The 17791-nt window shown below is 33.4% G+C and overlaps 1 protein-coding gene and 2 pseudogenes across 2 annotated transcripts; 2 read left to right on the forward strand and 1 right to left on the reverse strand.

Moving 5' to 3' along the window:
• Window positions 1-2223: 2223 nt before the first annotated feature.
• Window positions 2224-3237, forward strand: LOC144571768 (tetrahydroberberine oxidase-like). The gene is given in 2 exon segments (XM_078321142.1): window positions 2224-2519; window positions 2521-3237. Coding segments are annotated over 2 exon segments (738 nt in total). The 5' UTR covers window positions 2224-2417; the 3' UTR covers window positions 3157-3237.
• Window positions 3238-6526: 3289 nt separating this feature from the next.
• LOC144571966 (tetrahydroberberine oxidase pseudogene) lies at window positions 6527-8229 on the forward strand (annotated as a pseudogene). Its single transcript, XR_013517617.1, has one exon. The product of XR_013517617.1 is annotated as a tetrahydroberberine oxidase pseudogene (transcript).
• A 2327-nt stretch (window positions 8230-10556) lies between these two features.
• On the reverse strand, window positions 10557-12174 carry LOC144571941 (berberine bridge enzyme-like Cyn d 4 pseudogene; annotated as a pseudogene).
• Between the last annotated feature and the right edge of the window lie 5617 nt (window positions 12175-17791).

Below are 17791 nucleotides of genomic sequence, written 5' to 3' on the forward strand. Positions count from 1 at the left end.
CGGTTTGATTTGAACGGAGAACAAAAAAAAAAATTGCACCAGGGCTTGCACGGAATTACGCCCTCTAGCCATGTCGCCACTGAAAAATAAATGGCATTCAATCTCAATGCTTTATATTCTAACCCAACCTGATGTTAACTCGAGTCAACCTATTTGGCAGCAAACACATTCTAACTGGAATAATTTGTACTAGGGGAGCGGCCACCTTTCCCTGTATTTTGAGTTTTAGTGGTGATCTATTGATATATATCGGTCGACTTTACTCCTTTCTGGAAAAATTTTTATCCTCCTCTGAGTATTTGATTTGTAATTTGGATTAAATTTAGTGTTAAAATCAAAATAAATTTATTGAATTATAAGTTAAAGCATCAGAAATTATAAGTCGGAGCATTGAAAAATATAAGTCAAAACATTATTTTTTGATCGAGTACCAAATTAGTTAATGAGTTTAAATCCGATAAGATATTTAAACCTGATTCAAATTTTTTGCTCTCCCGATGAAAATTCTAGGTCCGTCCCTGCATGTACTGACTTGAATCTAAAAGACAAAGTACCCAACTTGAAAGAAATGCAAACTCTGAATTAAGAGAAGCAAGTGATTGTACCCCTCATTTGTCAGTACTCCCGATCTCTCGCACTATTAGAGTACAAACAGTTGTTTTCCAAATGATGCAAAGATGTATTGCTGGGCAAATCTTCTTTGGCAGTAGGCTGGTTTACTGAGCAATCAGTAATTTAGTTCTCTCCAGCAAATGCTCATGAATTGTACCCCTGCCCAAAAAGATCAGGCTCAGTAATTCGCCGGCACTCTGCTCTTGTTTTATCAGGATCTAATGGTGCTTCTAGTTTGCTCCAATTCCAGATTTCTTTCCTTGTATTTATACATGCTAAAAGTTTGTTACATTGGCATATACCAAGATAGGAGGTGCTACCTGAAAAAGAATACTTGTCATTGCATTCTTCATTCTCTTTTTTTTCCCCGTCTTTTTTGAAGGAAGGAGTCGTCAAAGGAGGATTTTAGAACACCTTCTAAGAAGATTTCTGAGCACTTGTCAAAACAAGATATGTGGTTCATTGAATTGATTGAATAATTTATCAACCTTGAAAAGAAAAAGAAAACATTAAAACCAGGACTCATTTCCCTAATTCATGAAAAAGTAAATTTCCATAGACAAGAGGTTGCAAAATTAAACATAATTGAGTTTGCCGGAAGTCAAATCTATAATAAAGAATACCTTCATGAGATTATTTACTTGATAGAAGAATAGAAGATTACAACCTAAATTTTTTATACTATAGAGAAACTATTGTATTTGATTCAATTGAGCCCTTCAATTTTTTTTTTCTGGGTTCAATCACCCTCTCGAATTATTGAACCTATAAAGCCTTATATCTATGGATGCGATTTGACTATTTAGTTTTTACATTAAATATAGTGCGAAATTACAATATTTTGCAATGAAGTCAGAATTTAAAATAAGCTTCTTTGCGTTGCGTTAGTACCTGGTTGGTTTTCCCTAATCCTGGGGCAATTTCACATATGCCCTTCAAAAATCTCGAAATTATGCATTTCTCCTTCTAAAATACAATATCATATTTATCCTTCTAAATTTTAAAAACTAAAAAAATTGTTCAATCAATTGTCTTTTCAATTAAAACTCATTTTAAATCTATAAAGTTTCCAATTGAGCATTTATTAAAAGATAAAAAAAATATGTAGTTAGCGTTAGAGAAATGTTTAGTCTTCTAATTTATCTGCTAATTAGAACAAATAGTTTATTTATTTACTTGTGATGCACATACAAATATATGCCAATATGCTACTTTGTATGCATCACAAGAAAGAAATTAATGAGTTGTCCTCACAAGTAAGTCAATTAGAAGACTGAATATTTTTGTGACACAAACTACAATATTTGTTTTTATTAAATGATAAAATATAAAATGAGTTCTAATAAAAATAAATAATAAATTGGATATATTTGTGAGTTTTTGAAATTTTGAAGGATAAATGTGATTTTTTTTTTTTTAGTTTGGCCGTTGCTGCCAAGGTTCATAAATTTGAAATTATGAATTTTAGATGAAATTATAAGAAATGCTAATAGCGAAGCTTGTCGTTTTCGAGAGATTGAATTATTGAGTTGATAGGATTTACAGAACTATCGCTTTCTTAGGTCCAATGATTGGGTGACGTTGCAATTAAAGCTAACCAAAAATGGAAACCATAAAAAAATATAAAGCCAAAGCCTCTCGCTAACAAAGAATAGTTTTCTACAGTGCACTGTGTCGTCATCTTAAATGGCATTGAAATCATGGTTTATCCATAAAAGAAGACATCATAGGGGAAGAGGGGGAAACAAGAAGAAAATGGAATCCATCTCAATTTGCAAAATACTTCTCTAGTTCTCTGCTTCTCTATGTCTTTAGCATTTCCAATCCAATCTACTGAAACCTTTGTTGACTGTCTGTTGTATCAGTGTCCCAATTCAAACATTTCTCAGTGGGTGTACACTCAAAACAACCCCCTCATACACCTCCATACTAGACTCCTCTATCCAAAACCTCAGATTCATGTCCCCTAATACCACAAAACCATTTTTAGTTCTTACACCATTCAATGTGCAGGAAGTACAGGCCTCTATTGTCTGTTGCAAAAACCATAGCCTATCTATAAGAGTACGAAGTGGCGGTCATGACTACGAAGGTCTCTCATACTGGTTGATTTCGTGCGCCCGATTTGTCATGATTGATTTAGCCAATCTACGAGACATACATTTTGATACACACCACAGAGTTGCTTGGGTTCAATCTGGTGCCTCACTTGGGGAATTATACCATAAATTTTCTCAAAAGAGTGGTACTTTGGCTTTTCCGTCAGGTACGTGCCCCACTGTATGTGTAGGTGGTATATTTAGTGGGGGAGGTTTCGGGATCCTGTCGAGAAAATACGGTCTTTGGGTAGATAATATTTTGGATGCTAAATTAGTAGATGCTGCTGGAACGGTACTAAACAAAAATTCTATGGGGGAAGATCTCTTTTGGGCTATTAGAGGAGGTTGTGGCGGTAGCTTTGGCATTGTAGTTCAATGGAAAATTAGTCTAGTTCAAGTGCCTGAAACTGTATCAGTTGCCACACTAAACAGGACTACAAAATAGGGGGCAATTAGTCTTGTTGAAAAATAGCAATATATTGCACCTAACTTTAGTGAAGATGTACTACTAAAATTTGCTATTCAATCTGACATTAGTGAAGATGTACTACTTTGTTATTTTTCGCTTTCTTTACTCTTTTTTCCTTTTTCTTGTTTGTTTTCTCTATTTTTGTTTTTTTCATCCATCTGAAAATCCACACTAGGGTTCCTTCTCAAAACCCTTTAAATGATTGTAACCAATTGCGGTTAATAAAATAGGAGCTTGACTCCTATTTCTTACTCAAAAAAAAAAATCTGACATGAGTGGGGCGATGCCAGTGGCTATCTTTACATCATTTTATCTGAGTAGATGCTCTGATATGCTCACTTACATGCAAGTGAACTTCCCGGAACTCGGTCTCCTAAGAGATGATTGTCGGTTATGGACTGGATACACCAGAAACAGTTTTACTAGAAAGGAAATCACAAATAAAACAATTTAACAAAGGCACAACAGATTTTGTAACAGATCTGATCCCGCTTAAAACATGGGAAGAAATATTTAATAGATTTTTCTACAAAGGGGTTGGAATTATGTATATATATAGAAACACAAGGTGGTCACATAAATGCAGTATCTGAGTCTGATAGCCCATTTCCGTACAGGGAGGGAGTTCTGTACAAAATACGCTATCTGGTTTACTGGCAAGATGATGATGACGAAATGGTAGATAAGTGTCTAGGATGGGTTCGAGAGGTGCGCAGCTATATGACACCATATGTGAGCAAGAATCCAAGGGGTGCATATGTAAATTTCAGGGATTTGGATTTTGGTACCAATGAGGAAGGAAAAACAAATTAACTCGCTAGGATTTGGGGAGAGAAGTGTTTCAAGCACAATTTTAAGAAATTAGCTCAAGTTAAGGGAAAAGTTGATCCAGGGAATTTCTTTTGGCATGAACAAAGCATACCCCCTCTATTTTTAGGATTGGTTTCAGACAGTGGTCAGGAGAATATGGACTTTTATTCTTAATTTAAGACTAGTCAGCTTTCTTGAATGGTTTATCAATCGATCAAATATTTATCTCTTTCAACTTAGGATACGCATCTGCTGTTATTCTTGTGTATGAACAGTGTTCCTGTTATTCCTGCTTTTCTAAATCTAGTTATTGAATTGTTTCGAGATACGTGCACATAAAAGTTCTGAAAAAAGATTGCTTTGAGATTCGTTTCCGAAAAAATTGAACAGTTAGATTCGGAAAAGCAGGGATAGCAGGGTTACTGTTCACGGAAAGAGTATAGCTGCGGATTTGATTCCTTCAACTTCTATCTAATTGTTCTTTAAAGCTGAACTAATTCAATCAAAAGATTAAATTTCTATTTTTGAGATACATTTGTAGTACCACACAAATTTACTTTTCTATTGTTACTTAGGGACGCTTCATTTTTCAATTATAGTTATTTAGTTGAGTTACTTAGGAAATGAATTTTAGGTTGAGTCTCGCTTTTAATACCAACATCAAATTGCAATGTGATAATGAAGGATTGATCAAACATGATATTGAGGTGGCTCATTATGGTTTCGCTTACAAGAGGCAACATACAAATTGTGCTAGATGCATACGCTTACTTGACATTTTTGGCTTGTTGAGGTATTTTCTAGTTTCTGGTAAGCCATTGCTTCCTCTCAAGAAATCTGACAAACACTTGATGGGGCATTAAGATGCTTCAGATTTAATCTAAGCCGGTGCCTGCCCGGGATGGCACAGGAGGCAGTATTATTTGTGCTTTGAGATTCGTGCCAAGTTAAAAATTCCAATTTCAAAACGATGATAACATGTCAGTACTGTTCAAAGTCAAGTTGTCGAATTTTAATTCTTTCAAACAAAAATACTAAACCATGAAAATCCAACAATCTCTTATTTAGGCACAGGTATTAAAGCAGAAAATTAACCAAAAGTTCTAGTTTAGTACATGGATTGAACAGATCTTAGATAATAAGTGGAACCCTCGCTCTAGTCCGTTTTAGATTGCAGAGTCTAGATTCTAACAACGGTAACCCTCCGATCGGAATAATATGGATCCGTTTTCAGAGTTCAGGCCCAGGGATTAGAGCGTGAAATGTCTCATATTTGTTTTATTTTGAGCCCAATATATATGTGGATCCTTTTTCCAGTGACTCCAAAATGCTGTCCAGGTCTTTGTTTGGTAGAGAGCATTATAGTATCAAAGTTCAGAATAGCAAACTTTATGAAGAAAAATATTGAGATAATATTCAAATTGTTTGCACACTAACCGGAAATGATAGTATATTTGCATGCAATCTAGGGAAATTTTTTAAATTATGAAAACTAGAACTCTGTATATCATCCAAGATAATTTGAATACTTTAAATCTTCATTTCATTCTTTAGAAAAATGAGCTTTACTTTATTTCAAAAGATTAAAAGATATAAATATCTACTGTTTATAGATGAATTTGTCTTCTTTCAGTTATCTTATCAAGTAATGATATGGGGAAAACTCAATAACATGTAACCAATCAAGGTTAATGAAATAGGGGCTAGACCCTTATTGTTTTCTCAAAAAAAAAAAAAAAAAAATGTTAGGTCATAAATTAATTAAACAATTTCATATATGCTGCAAATATGTTAGGTCATAAATTAATTAAATAATTTCATTTCTGCTGCAAATATGTTAGGTCCGTGTTCGTTCGTCTTCTTTCAGTTATCCACAGTTTATTTTTGCTTTTTTTAATTCATTCTGGAAGCTCATCGTCGTGAGCTTACACCCTGTTTTGCTTTACCTACTATGTTACAAGCCCTATGTAATGCTTTACCTACTGATGAGATTTGGAAATTTGTCAACCCTCATAAATAAATGTGTACAACCGAGTCATTTCTTATCCGCTTCAAAAAAAAAAGAAATGATATGATGTGGATGCGGCTGCTTGAGGAGCGGACACGTGGCGTTTAGAAAAAGTGAACTTGGACGAATTTGAAAACAAACAAAAACAAGTGAACTTAAACGAATTTTGAGCAATTAAAATCATTGCCCTTTTCTTTTTGTTCTGTGCTGTGTCCAGTCCGATTGTGGGGCGGGTTGACTGTGAGACTGTTCATTGTGCTTTACATGGCTTGTTTCACGGACTAATGCTACTCTTGTGCGAGGTTTAATTTGTACAACTTCCGTGAGTAATCAACCATCCTTTAAATTTTAAAAATAAATTAAAATAGTAATTTTCTCACCAAATCTTGTTTTCACCTGGACCAATAATTGGGTAGGTAAATAGCATTGAAAAAAGCTAAACCCACTCAAACATAACAACGACATAAAATAGAAAAAAAAATCCTGTACGAAACAAATAATTAAATAGTCGGAACTGCCACTCTATTAATCTTGAATCAAGCTTTCACAACTAAAGAAACTCTGACAGCAAAGAAGGAAACAAATGGAATCTCTCTGTAAAACCCTTCTCCTACTCTTGTGCTTCTTCTTATATCTCGCTAATCCAATTCAATGTTATCAAACTTTTCTTGATTGCCCGTTACACCAAGCCCCCAATTCAAATCTATCTCAATTGGTATACACCCAAAATAACCCCTCGTTCACTTCCTTACTTGACACCTCTATACAAAATCTGAGGTTCATGTCCCCTGATACTACTAAACCGCTCCTAATTCTCAAACCAACAAATGTACGAGAAGTGCAAGCATCGATTATCTGTTGCAAGAACCATAGCCTACCTATAAGAGTGCGTAGTGGCGGTCATGACTATGAAGGCCTCTCGTACCGGTCGATTTCAGCAACCCAATTTGTCATGATTGATTTAGCAAGCCTACGGGACATACACGTTGACCCGTACCAGCGGATTGCTTGGGTGCAATCTGGTGCAACACTAGGGGAACTGTACTATGCAATATCTCAGAAGAATGGTACGTTGGCATTTCCAGCAGGTACATGTCCCACAGTATGTGCTGGTGGTTTATTTAGTGGGGGTGGTGTTGGGATTATGTCAAGAAAATTCGGGCTTTCAGTGGATAATATTATCGATGCTAAATTTATTGATGCTAATGGGAGGGTGCTAAACAGAGAATATATGGGGGAAGATCTCTTTTGGGCAATAAGAGGCGGTGGTGGGGGCAGTTTTGGTATTGTAATTTCATGGAAAATTAGGTTAGTTCAAGTTCCCAAGGTCGTGTCAGTTTTTACACTTACCAAAACCTTAAAGCAGGGTGCAATTAGTCTTGTAGAAAAATGGCAACGTATTGCACCTAATTTTAGTGAAGATGTGCTCCTCAAATTTGCTATTGAGCCTGAGATGAATGGAGGAGAGCCAGTAGCTGTTTTCGAGTCATTTTATGTTGGTAGGTGTTCTGGCTTGCTCACTTACATGCAATTTCACTTCCCGGAACTTGGTCCAGAGAAAGATGATTGTGAAGAAATGAGTTGGATTCAATCGGTTGTGTATTTTGCTGGTTATGGCCATGCCAAGCCAGAAACAGTTTTGTTAGATAGGAGATCTGAACCTAAAGAATATAACAAAGGTACATCAGATTTTGTAACAGATCTGATCCCTTATAAAATATGGGAAGACATATTTGACAAATTTCGATATGAAGGAGCAGGTATTATGTACTTTGAAACACAAGGTGGACGTGTGAGTGCAGTATCAGATTCTGATACGCCATTTCCTCATAGGAAAGGGGTTCTGTACAAGATACAGTATCTTGTGTTTTGGCCAGAAAATGCTGATGTGGCAGGGGAGAAGTATCTTGGATGGGTTCAGGAGATGCGTGGCTTTATGACCCCATATGTGAGCAAGAATCCAAGGGGTGCATATGTAAATTTTAGGGATTTGGATTTAGGTATGAATGAGGAGGGAAATACAAATTATGAAAATGCTAGAGTTTGGGGGGAGAAATATTTTAAAGGAAATTTCAAGAGATTGGCTTTGGTCAAGGGAAAAGTTGATCCAGAGAATTTCTTTTGGCATGAACAAAGCATACCCCCTCTTGTTTCAGGACTGTTTGCTGAGAGTTGATTGGAAAATTCATGTTTCAATGCATATATTCAATGACTAGACATAAATTTTGAGAACGGTCGAGCCTATTTCCTATTTCATAATTTTATTTGAAATTAGTGTATACTAAGAAATTACCTATACTCTTATTGTCTATATTATAGCTTAGCTTGAAATGTTGTGCTCTAATCTCGGTGCTAACTCGTGTCAGATCACCATCATTGAATTAACCTAGGTTTTGTAAGATATAATATTTCGTTTGATATATAAAAAAAAGATGGGATTCAAGTCTTCTAACTTTAAATATCTATAAAAAAAACTTTTAATCAAAATTTGAACATGTGATCTTTCATACACAAACATTACTTCTACCACTAAATCAAAAGCTAATTCTCTTATGAGATATAATTAATTTGCCACTGTATCTTGTATCAACATAATGCAGGAAATTGAAAACAGAGACAATCAAATCCTTCTCTCTAGTCCTCAAAGTTGATGTCATGTCGATTGTCGTATCATTTTTCCAGCTATTGTTGACCCAACAGTGGCTGCTGATTTTACTGTTTTGTTAAGCCACCGTTGGATCAATAATTTTGTAAAATACTTAATAAATAGTAAAAAAATTCAGAAAAATGTAAAATTTAGTCTCAAAGCATATATTAATATGGAGAACAAGATGAACGTTCGGATCAACCGTTTGAATTTTGAAAAGTCGAATTTGGACCGTATGTATTTCGGTCCATATACATTCGAATGCACATTAGTCACTCTCTCTATATAGAGAGAGAGAGATGGGCTATGGTGCATTGCAATGCATGGGCACCCTTGTACATTGGACTATAAATCACGGATTCAAAGTCCAAATGACCGATCCAAACTGTTTATCTTGTTCTCCATATTAATATGTGCTTGGAGACCAAATTTTACATTTTTGAAATTTTTTTACTATTTAGTAAGCCACTTTGAAAATCTGGATAAACAGTAAAAACCAGTAAAAATTTCTGGACCACCGGATCAGCAATTTTCAAAGTGGCTTAATAAATAGTAAACAAATTCCAAAAAATGTAAAATTTGGTCCCCAAGCACATATTAATATGAAGAACAAGATGAGCGGTTTGGATTAGTCATTTGGACTTTGAATCCATTATTTATAGTCCAATGCACAAGGGTGCCCATGCATTGCAATGCATCATAGCCCATCTCCCTCTCTCTCTCTATATATATATAGAGTAAGGCTTGGGTGCTATGGATAGTATAGAGGGCTACTGTGCTACGGCTCAATATTCGAGTTTTCAAAATTCTAACGGTCAATCCGAACCGTTCATCTTGTTCTTCATATTAATATGTGTTTGGAGACCAAATTTTACATTTTTTGAAAATTTTTTACTATTTTTTTAGCTAGGTAGAAAATCACTTGATCTAAAAAATTCTGCACCATTCAGATATTTGATTTTCTACCTATCTAAAAAAATAGTAAAAAATTTCCAAAAAATGTAAAATTTGGTCTCCAAACACATATTAATATGAAGAACAAGATGAACGGTTCGGGTCGACTGTTAAGATTTTAAAAAATCGAATATTGAGCCGTAGCACTGTAGCCCTCTATGTTATCCATAGCACCCAAGCCTTACTCTATATATATATATATATTAAGAGGAGGGATCAAGTTACAACAAGTTACAACAAGCATTTTCTACATTTTCAAAGTTCAAATCGTTGATACAAACCGTTAGATGTGATATCTACAATAAAATGTTCTTGGAGACCAAATTTTACATTTTTTGGAATTGTTTTACTATTATTAAGATGGGTACAAAATTCAATGGTCTGAATTTGACTAGTTTTTGTACCCATCTTAATAAATAGTAAAAAAATTCCAAAAAATATAAAATTTGGTCTCCAAGCACATTTTATTGTAGAGATCACATCTAACGGTTTGGATCGACGATTTGGACTTTGAAAATGTAAAAAATGCTTGTTGTAACTCCTTTTTTTTTTTTTTTTTTACTTTTTTTAATGGAAATGCAGGTAATGGATGATCCAGTACTGACTAAACTAGAGAATATGAAAAAAAAAAAAGGTGAGGTTCGAGGTCAATAAGAATTAGGTAGACACATCTTCTTTTTGTGTTTACTGTTAACTTACAGCAATCCTCATATTTAAAAAAAAAACATTTTTTGTCTAAAAACGGTCGATCCGTGTTGTCATGTGACATGACGATCAATTGAAGATTGGATCATCTTTGATATGATATCGAGTCGGATCACACCAGATTTGTTTAAAAAAAATTATTGAACTAAAAATAATCCAATTCGAGTCCAATCTGATACAAAAACTACATGTAATCAACGACAATTTTGCAAGAAAATATAGTTGTAGTGAAAATTCTAGTACAAGTATGATTCATTTCTCTGCTATTACAGTATTATTTAATTTAATTTTTCTTATAGCTCGCATAACAGATTGAAGAGGTGGTATACTTTGTTCATGTAGAAAGAAATTCTCTCCACCAACTTCACCTTTAATCAAAGCCAATCTATGAAAATTCCGCTTGAAATCTCACCCCAAATCTTAGCTTTCTTATAACTTGTATTTTGACCCTCCTCATTCTGGCCCAAATTCAAATCTCTAAAATTCACATATGCTCTCCTCGGATTCAAACTGACATAAGAGGTCAAGCTGTTACGCAACTCCTGAATCCAACGCTGATATTTGTCACCCGTCAAGTCATCATTCCCATTCCATACCACAAGATATTGTATGTTGAACAATACCCCCATTCTGTGCGGGTATGGTACGCTCGACTCTGGTATCTCACTCATCAGACCGCCATGTGGATCCAAATTCATCAGACCAGTACCGTTAAATCTAAACTTGTCAAATACACCTTTCCATGCACCTAATGGAATGGGATCTATGACATAGTCTGATGTGCCTTTGTTATAGCCCTTAAGTTGTAAACTCCTATCCAGCAAAATCTGTTTTGGATCAGCATTTTCAAAACCCGCAAAATACACAACAGATTGAATATAACTCATTTCTTTGCAATCATTTCTCTCCAGTTGCAACCCAGGGAAGTGCATTTGCATGTAACTCAACATGCCAGTGCATCTACCAAGAAACAAGGATGTGAACACAGCCCCTGGTTCAGTTCCATTGATGTTAGATTTTATATCAACTTCAAGATATAAATCTTTTGTCATATTAGGTGCAACGAATTGCCATTTATAAGTTAACTCAATTGCACCCTGATCCACAGTTCTGTTTATAGTGAACACACTAACAATTTTTGGCACCTGTACCAACCTAACTTTCCACGAAATTACAACACCGAAACTACCCCCGCCACCTCCCCTGATAGCCCAAAAGAGATCTTCACCCATAGACTCTCTATCCAAAATCCTTCCATCAGAAACCACTACTTTAGCATCTATAATATTATCTGCTGCTAATCCATATTTGCGCAACAATGTACCAAAGCCACCTCCACTAAAGTGACCACCTACACCAACTGTAGGACAGGTACCAGCTGGAAAGACCAATGTACCTTTTCCTTGTGATATCTCATAGTAGAGCTCACCAAGAGTGGCACCTGATTGCACCCAAGCGATACCTTGGCTTTTGAATCGACATAAACCGACCGGAGCTGGGTTAAGTCAATCATGATGAACCGACTTGGCAACACTGAGCGGTACGAGAGGCCTTCATAATTGTGACCGCCACTTCGTACTCGAATTGAGAGGCCTTGATTCTTGGCACACATTATTGCAGCTTGGATTTGTTTCTCATGATTTGGAGTGAGAATTAAAATTGGTTTCGGAGTGGTTATAGATGAGAATTTTAGATTTTGGATTGTGGAATTCAGCAAATAGAGGTAGGACGAATTATTTTGGGAGTATAAAATTTGAGATAGGTTTGAGTTGGGGCAATAAAAAGAAAGGCAATTGAGAAATGTATAGTAGGATTGAATTGAGAAAACTGGAGCTACAAACAAAATGATAAGTAACAGAGGGAACTCCATTGTTTTGTATCAGTTTTATTTTGGAATTTCATTGTGCACTTTTCTCAACATATATAGGTGTATTTAAATTTTAAACAGAGCACATTCAGTAGCACATATATAGGTGTATTTAAATTTCGATCTAAGTAGCTCAATAAATTGGTTATATAATAAACTTGTAGAATACTAATTTTTAAAAATAATTTATGAAAAATGACAACAATGACCTAAAATATTGACAATTTTCTTTTATTTTTATATCATTTTTGACCATCTTTCATAAATCATAAAAAAAATTCCAAAAATAGTACAAATTAGTATTCTACAAATTTATTGAGCATTTGAGCTACTTAAATCGAAGTTTGAAGTTTATACGATAGATTTTTGAGACCATAGTACGGATGACCTTATGCTATCCATAACACCCAAGCCTTACTCATGAAAGAATATAAAACATAGATAAGAACACTCAAAAACACTTTGCAAACATATAAATATGAAATCATTATTATTCAGCTCTAGAATATTTAAAATTCACGAATAACTTCGGATTCACTTTGATTGTATAAAAGTATTTTGGTAGAGTTTTATCCCATAAAGAATTAAATCGTCAAAAAGAAAAAAGAAAAAAAAGTTTACAAGAATCCAATCAGCTAGCAAACCTATCATTACTCTCATAAATCATAATTTATTTTATCATCATCATCAATGTTTACTCAACAGGGGAAAATGGAAAGTGCCCTCAGATAAATGTTTATATATAAAATGTCAAAAAGTTAGCCATAAAATATGGGCACCAGAATGTAAACATTTTTAGCAGTATCTGGCCTGAGCTTTACATTTCTGGCCGAAATTTTTAAAAATACCATTTTTTTTAAATTATTAAACCAAAACACCAATTTCGGCTGAAAATTATATTTTTCGCATGGCCGCTTCCCGGGGAAGCGGGCACTTGGAACCGGGCCGCTTCGGGGGGAAGCAGGCACTTATTTGGGCGGCTTCTGGGCCCAGCGGGCTGGGCCGCTTTGGGGGCAAGCGGCCACATTGATTTTGCTTCTTCTTTTTTCTTTTTTGGAAAACAGAAATTTTTTTTTTGTATTAAAATATTAGAAATGTTGAATATATTTCTTTGAAAATAGATGAAATACAATATAATTTGATTTATTAGAAAGACTGCAACAAATAACCCGGATCAATATTTTTCAGATCGGATTTTTCGCGGCTGTAAGAAAAATTAATATATTTCTTTATGTGTTATTGGAAAAAAATAAAAATAATTAGATTCTGAGTTATTGATCCCGGTTCAAAAGTCACTTCTAGGTAATCCAGAAAATATTGTGATCCTTCTAGTACATTTAATTTATAAAAAGTTGTATCTATTTTTGAAAAAAATCAAAATCTTTAATTTATTTAATTATTTTTTTTCAAAAAGAATTATCAAAATAGATACAACTTTTTATAAATTAAATGTACTAGAAAGGTAACAATATTTTCCGGATTACCTAGAAGTGACTTTTGAACCGGGATCAATAACTCAGAATCTAATTATTTTTATTTTTTTCCAATAACACATAAAGAAATATATTAATTTTTCTTATAGCCGCGAAAAATTCGATCTGAAAAATATTGATCCGGGTTATTTGTTGCAATATTTCTAATAAATCAAATTATATTGTATTTCATCTATTTTCAAAGAAATATATTCAACATTTCTAATATTTTAATACAAAAAAAAATTCTGTTTTCCAAAAAAAAAATCAAAATCAATGTGGCCGCTGGCCCCCAAAGCGGCCCAAATAAGTGCCCGCTTCCCCTTGCAGCAGCCCGGTTCTAGCTGGCCGCTTCCCCTCGCAGCGGCCATGCGAAATTTAATAATTCCAGTCCAATTTGGTGTTTTGGTTTATTAATTTTAATAAAATGGTATTTTTAAAAATTTCAGCATTTCTGGCGTTGAACTCCCCAAACTGCGTTGATCGATATAAAAATTGGGCAAAATGATGTTAAGGTCAATATATAATAAGCTGAAAATTGCAGAATAAAGAATTACATAATTAGTACAATCTAACTTCTTTTTCTTTCTCAATGTGAATACAATAAAGAAGCACCTTGCAAGTAAAAAACCAACCAAGTTTAACCATGCAAGTATGTAACATTTAAACATACTCTGCCAGAACATTTTTTTTCTCTTACCAGACTTTGCCAAATGAGGAACCTAGAATTTATTTGCTAGGGATATAGCAACGAGTAATTTAAATTTTAGGTCAAAGCCTATCTCATCTATTCTACCAATGCAACCAAGTGTAGGGCGGCAGAAGAAACAGCTTATCATCTATTCTACTAATGAGGGATCACTCAGGATATCTGTCAGCAAATCTCAATCTCTCTACAGGTAAACACAGGAGGCTTCAATTAAAAAACCATGCTCACTGATGGAAACATTGAGGCAAGGACAAGAGAAATAGCACTCACAACACTCTTCATTATTTGGAGAAAGATGCAACAGGATTTTCAGCAACAAAGTGAAACCAATCAGTTCAATAGTGCAGGAAGTGCTGTGCGGCAGTGGGCTCTAAAGCCAAGGAAGAACACAGCGCAACGAATAAAAATTAAACACAAGGCACACGGTGCTGGGATAGCTCTAGTCTTCTAGTTTTCAGCTTTTAAAACTTTTCTTTTCATGTTATTTTATCTTTGCAACTTTTGCAAATTGTTTTTCATATTTATTTTCGCATACAGGGTCTCTACTCAGAAACCCACAGACATGTAACCATCCATGTTTAATACAAAACGAGAGCTAGACTCGCATTCTATTTCTCAAAAAAAAAAAAAAATTGGGTCAACATTTATTTTATACATACTAAACGTTCATTATTATTAGTGTTTATATATAAAACATTCATTCTATGCATACTAAACAATCTCTAAAAAAAAAAAAATGCTACAGTAACGGCCACACTGTGTGGCAGTCCACTTCACAAGACAACCACCACACAGTGTGGCAGTTGGGGCATTTTTCAATTTTTTTAAAAAACCGACCATACTAGTATAAAAAAAAATCAGAAACATATAATATTTGAATTTATTTATTTATTTGAGGGTATCAAAAAAAAATGGCGTTCATTATGCTAAATTTCAAAATTGAAACATATAATATCTAATCTAAACTTTTAGGTCTTTATCTAAAACCAGACCATACTAGTATCCCACAATTTCCGCGCTGCAGAGAGGATCCGAACCCATTCGCATCCAACTGAAAACCCACTTTCTTATAAAAAGAGCTCTCAAGTTGGTTTTCTGAATTCAAAGGCAACAACTAAATGCCAATGCCCACGGGCTTTTCCCTCAAAAAAAAAAAAAACAACTAAATGCCAAGGATCAGTGATGGTTGAGCACTTGGCTTTCCCTTTGCGCATGTCACTCTCGTACACGGTACATCCCAATACCGCACAAAATATTGGTTGCTCCAGGAGTACTTTAAATAAAATGCTCATTTTTGTTCAATACAAATTTATTATATTTTTCATAAAAAGTTAGTTCTGAATATTTAAAAAATGAATTATTCGCAAATTTTAATAAAGAGTGAGTTATGTAATAGACCAAAAAAAAAGAATTTCTCTAGTAATGATTAGCATCATTTTTGTTAACATATCACTGAGTAATATGTATGTTATTCGCTAGCTACTTTCTAAAAAAAAAAATACACACAGAGACGTGCACACTGATCTGACAAAGTATCGATAAATAAAAATAAGATTTATTATAAAATTAATTTTAAATAAAATCTTAAATCTTAATTAAAGTATATTTTTGTATCAACTACACTCACAAAAAAATTAGGATCTAAACACCGTATTCCATGATTATATTGCATGCTACAATCTTCAAATAAATAAATAAATTCAAATATGCCTTCGGTTTAAATTACTAAATAAATAAACTCAATATTGCATGATTATATTGCATGCTAATTTTAAATTACTTTATTAAATCAAACACGTAGGTATTGAGTCTATTTCATTTTTCTCCCAAAAAAAAAGGAAAAAGGAAACACCATCATTTCAATTTCTGTGGCATAAGTTCATTGGCCACTTTCTCAAAAAAATAAAAATAAAAAATAACATATCTGTCCTTAAAGATGATTCCAATATCCCATATTTCCATACCTCATTATATTTTACATCTTTGTTTTCATAATTAAAATTATCAATATGAACCGTTCAACATGATATCCATATTTTTAAAATATGCTTAGAAACTAAATTTTATAATTTTCAAAAAAAAAATTAAGATAGGTTCAAAATCATTGTTTCTGAACAGTACAAAAACAGTGATTTTGTACATTCAAAATCAGTGATTTTGTACCTATCTTAAAAAATAGTAAAATATTTCAAAAAAAATTATAAAATTTCATCTCCAAGCATATTTTAGTATGAATATCATATTGAGTAGTTCGGATCAACAGTTTAAACTTTGAAAGCAAAAATATCATATGAAGTATGATGAGATATGGAAGACATGAGGTATTGGAACCCTTCTCTTTATTCTTTTAGAATTGTTGATTGTTGGCGGGTATTATAATTATTTGAGATTAAAATTGCATTGATTTTGTGTGTATTGTGTTCTTCTAATGATTTCTTTTAAATATTAGCAATAAATTATCTCCATTAAAATTGCAACTGGAGGATTGGACCCCGCCAAAGCACAAGATTTTGGAGGAATTAACTCCTATCATCCTTTTATGTGCTGAAGTTGGAAACAATTTCAACTATCGAATTAAATTGATTCAAGGTTTTTTTTTTTTTTTTTGACAAAAGTGGGGTAAAACCCACCGATTTCATAAAGAAATCAACATTATTGTTTTTAAATTTTATTTAAGATATTATCTGATAAACAAATTTGTATGATGATCAACTTTATCTTCAATATGATTTACATTCCATATGTTCTTATTATTTGATCTGTTAATAGCGGTGATTGTTTGCAATAAAAATAGCATAACTACCATATTTAGTTCATAGGAAAAAAAAATATTTTCAACAAGTAGATAAACTATAAATAGGATACACACACTTGTTTGCAGAAATTTATTTTACATTTCAAAGATTTGTAAGCAAGTGGTCATGACAATGGTCTATCTATCTATCTATCTATCTATCTATCTATCTATCTATATATATATATTTTCCTCAATGAAAAAATCCATAATAAAATAATAGCATTTCCTTTCATTTTTATTCTCATAAAGTTTTCTTTCCAAAATCCATTTTTTAATGAAGATTTCAAATATAATGAGGGGACAACCCATATAGAAAAACCAAATTTTGAATGAGTATATATGCCGAAAAAAAGTCTAAGCAATAAATATGAAATAAAACTGTGTATTTAATTATTTACAGAACTTCATTAATTTTTTTAGGGCAGAAATAAAAGTCGATATTATGTTCTTCCAATTTCAGTATATAATTGATAAAATGTTCTTTGAATTACAATTCATATACTTAATACTTGTAATTTCGTAATTTTGTATGTTGACCTCAATCCAAATAATTAATATATGTCCAAGAAAACAACTATTAGGATATTAAATGCCTCTTTGTCACATTTATAGTTATGATAGCACGTCCTCTGATAGAATAGT

Source organism: Carex rostrata, chromosome 19 (genome assembly GCF_964058835.1).
Source record: "Carex rostrata chromosome 19, lpCarRost1.2, whole genome shotgun sequence".
Classification (NCBI taxonomy): domain Eukaryota; kingdom Viridiplantae; phylum Streptophyta; class Magnoliopsida; order Poales; family Cyperaceae; genus Carex; species Carex rostrata.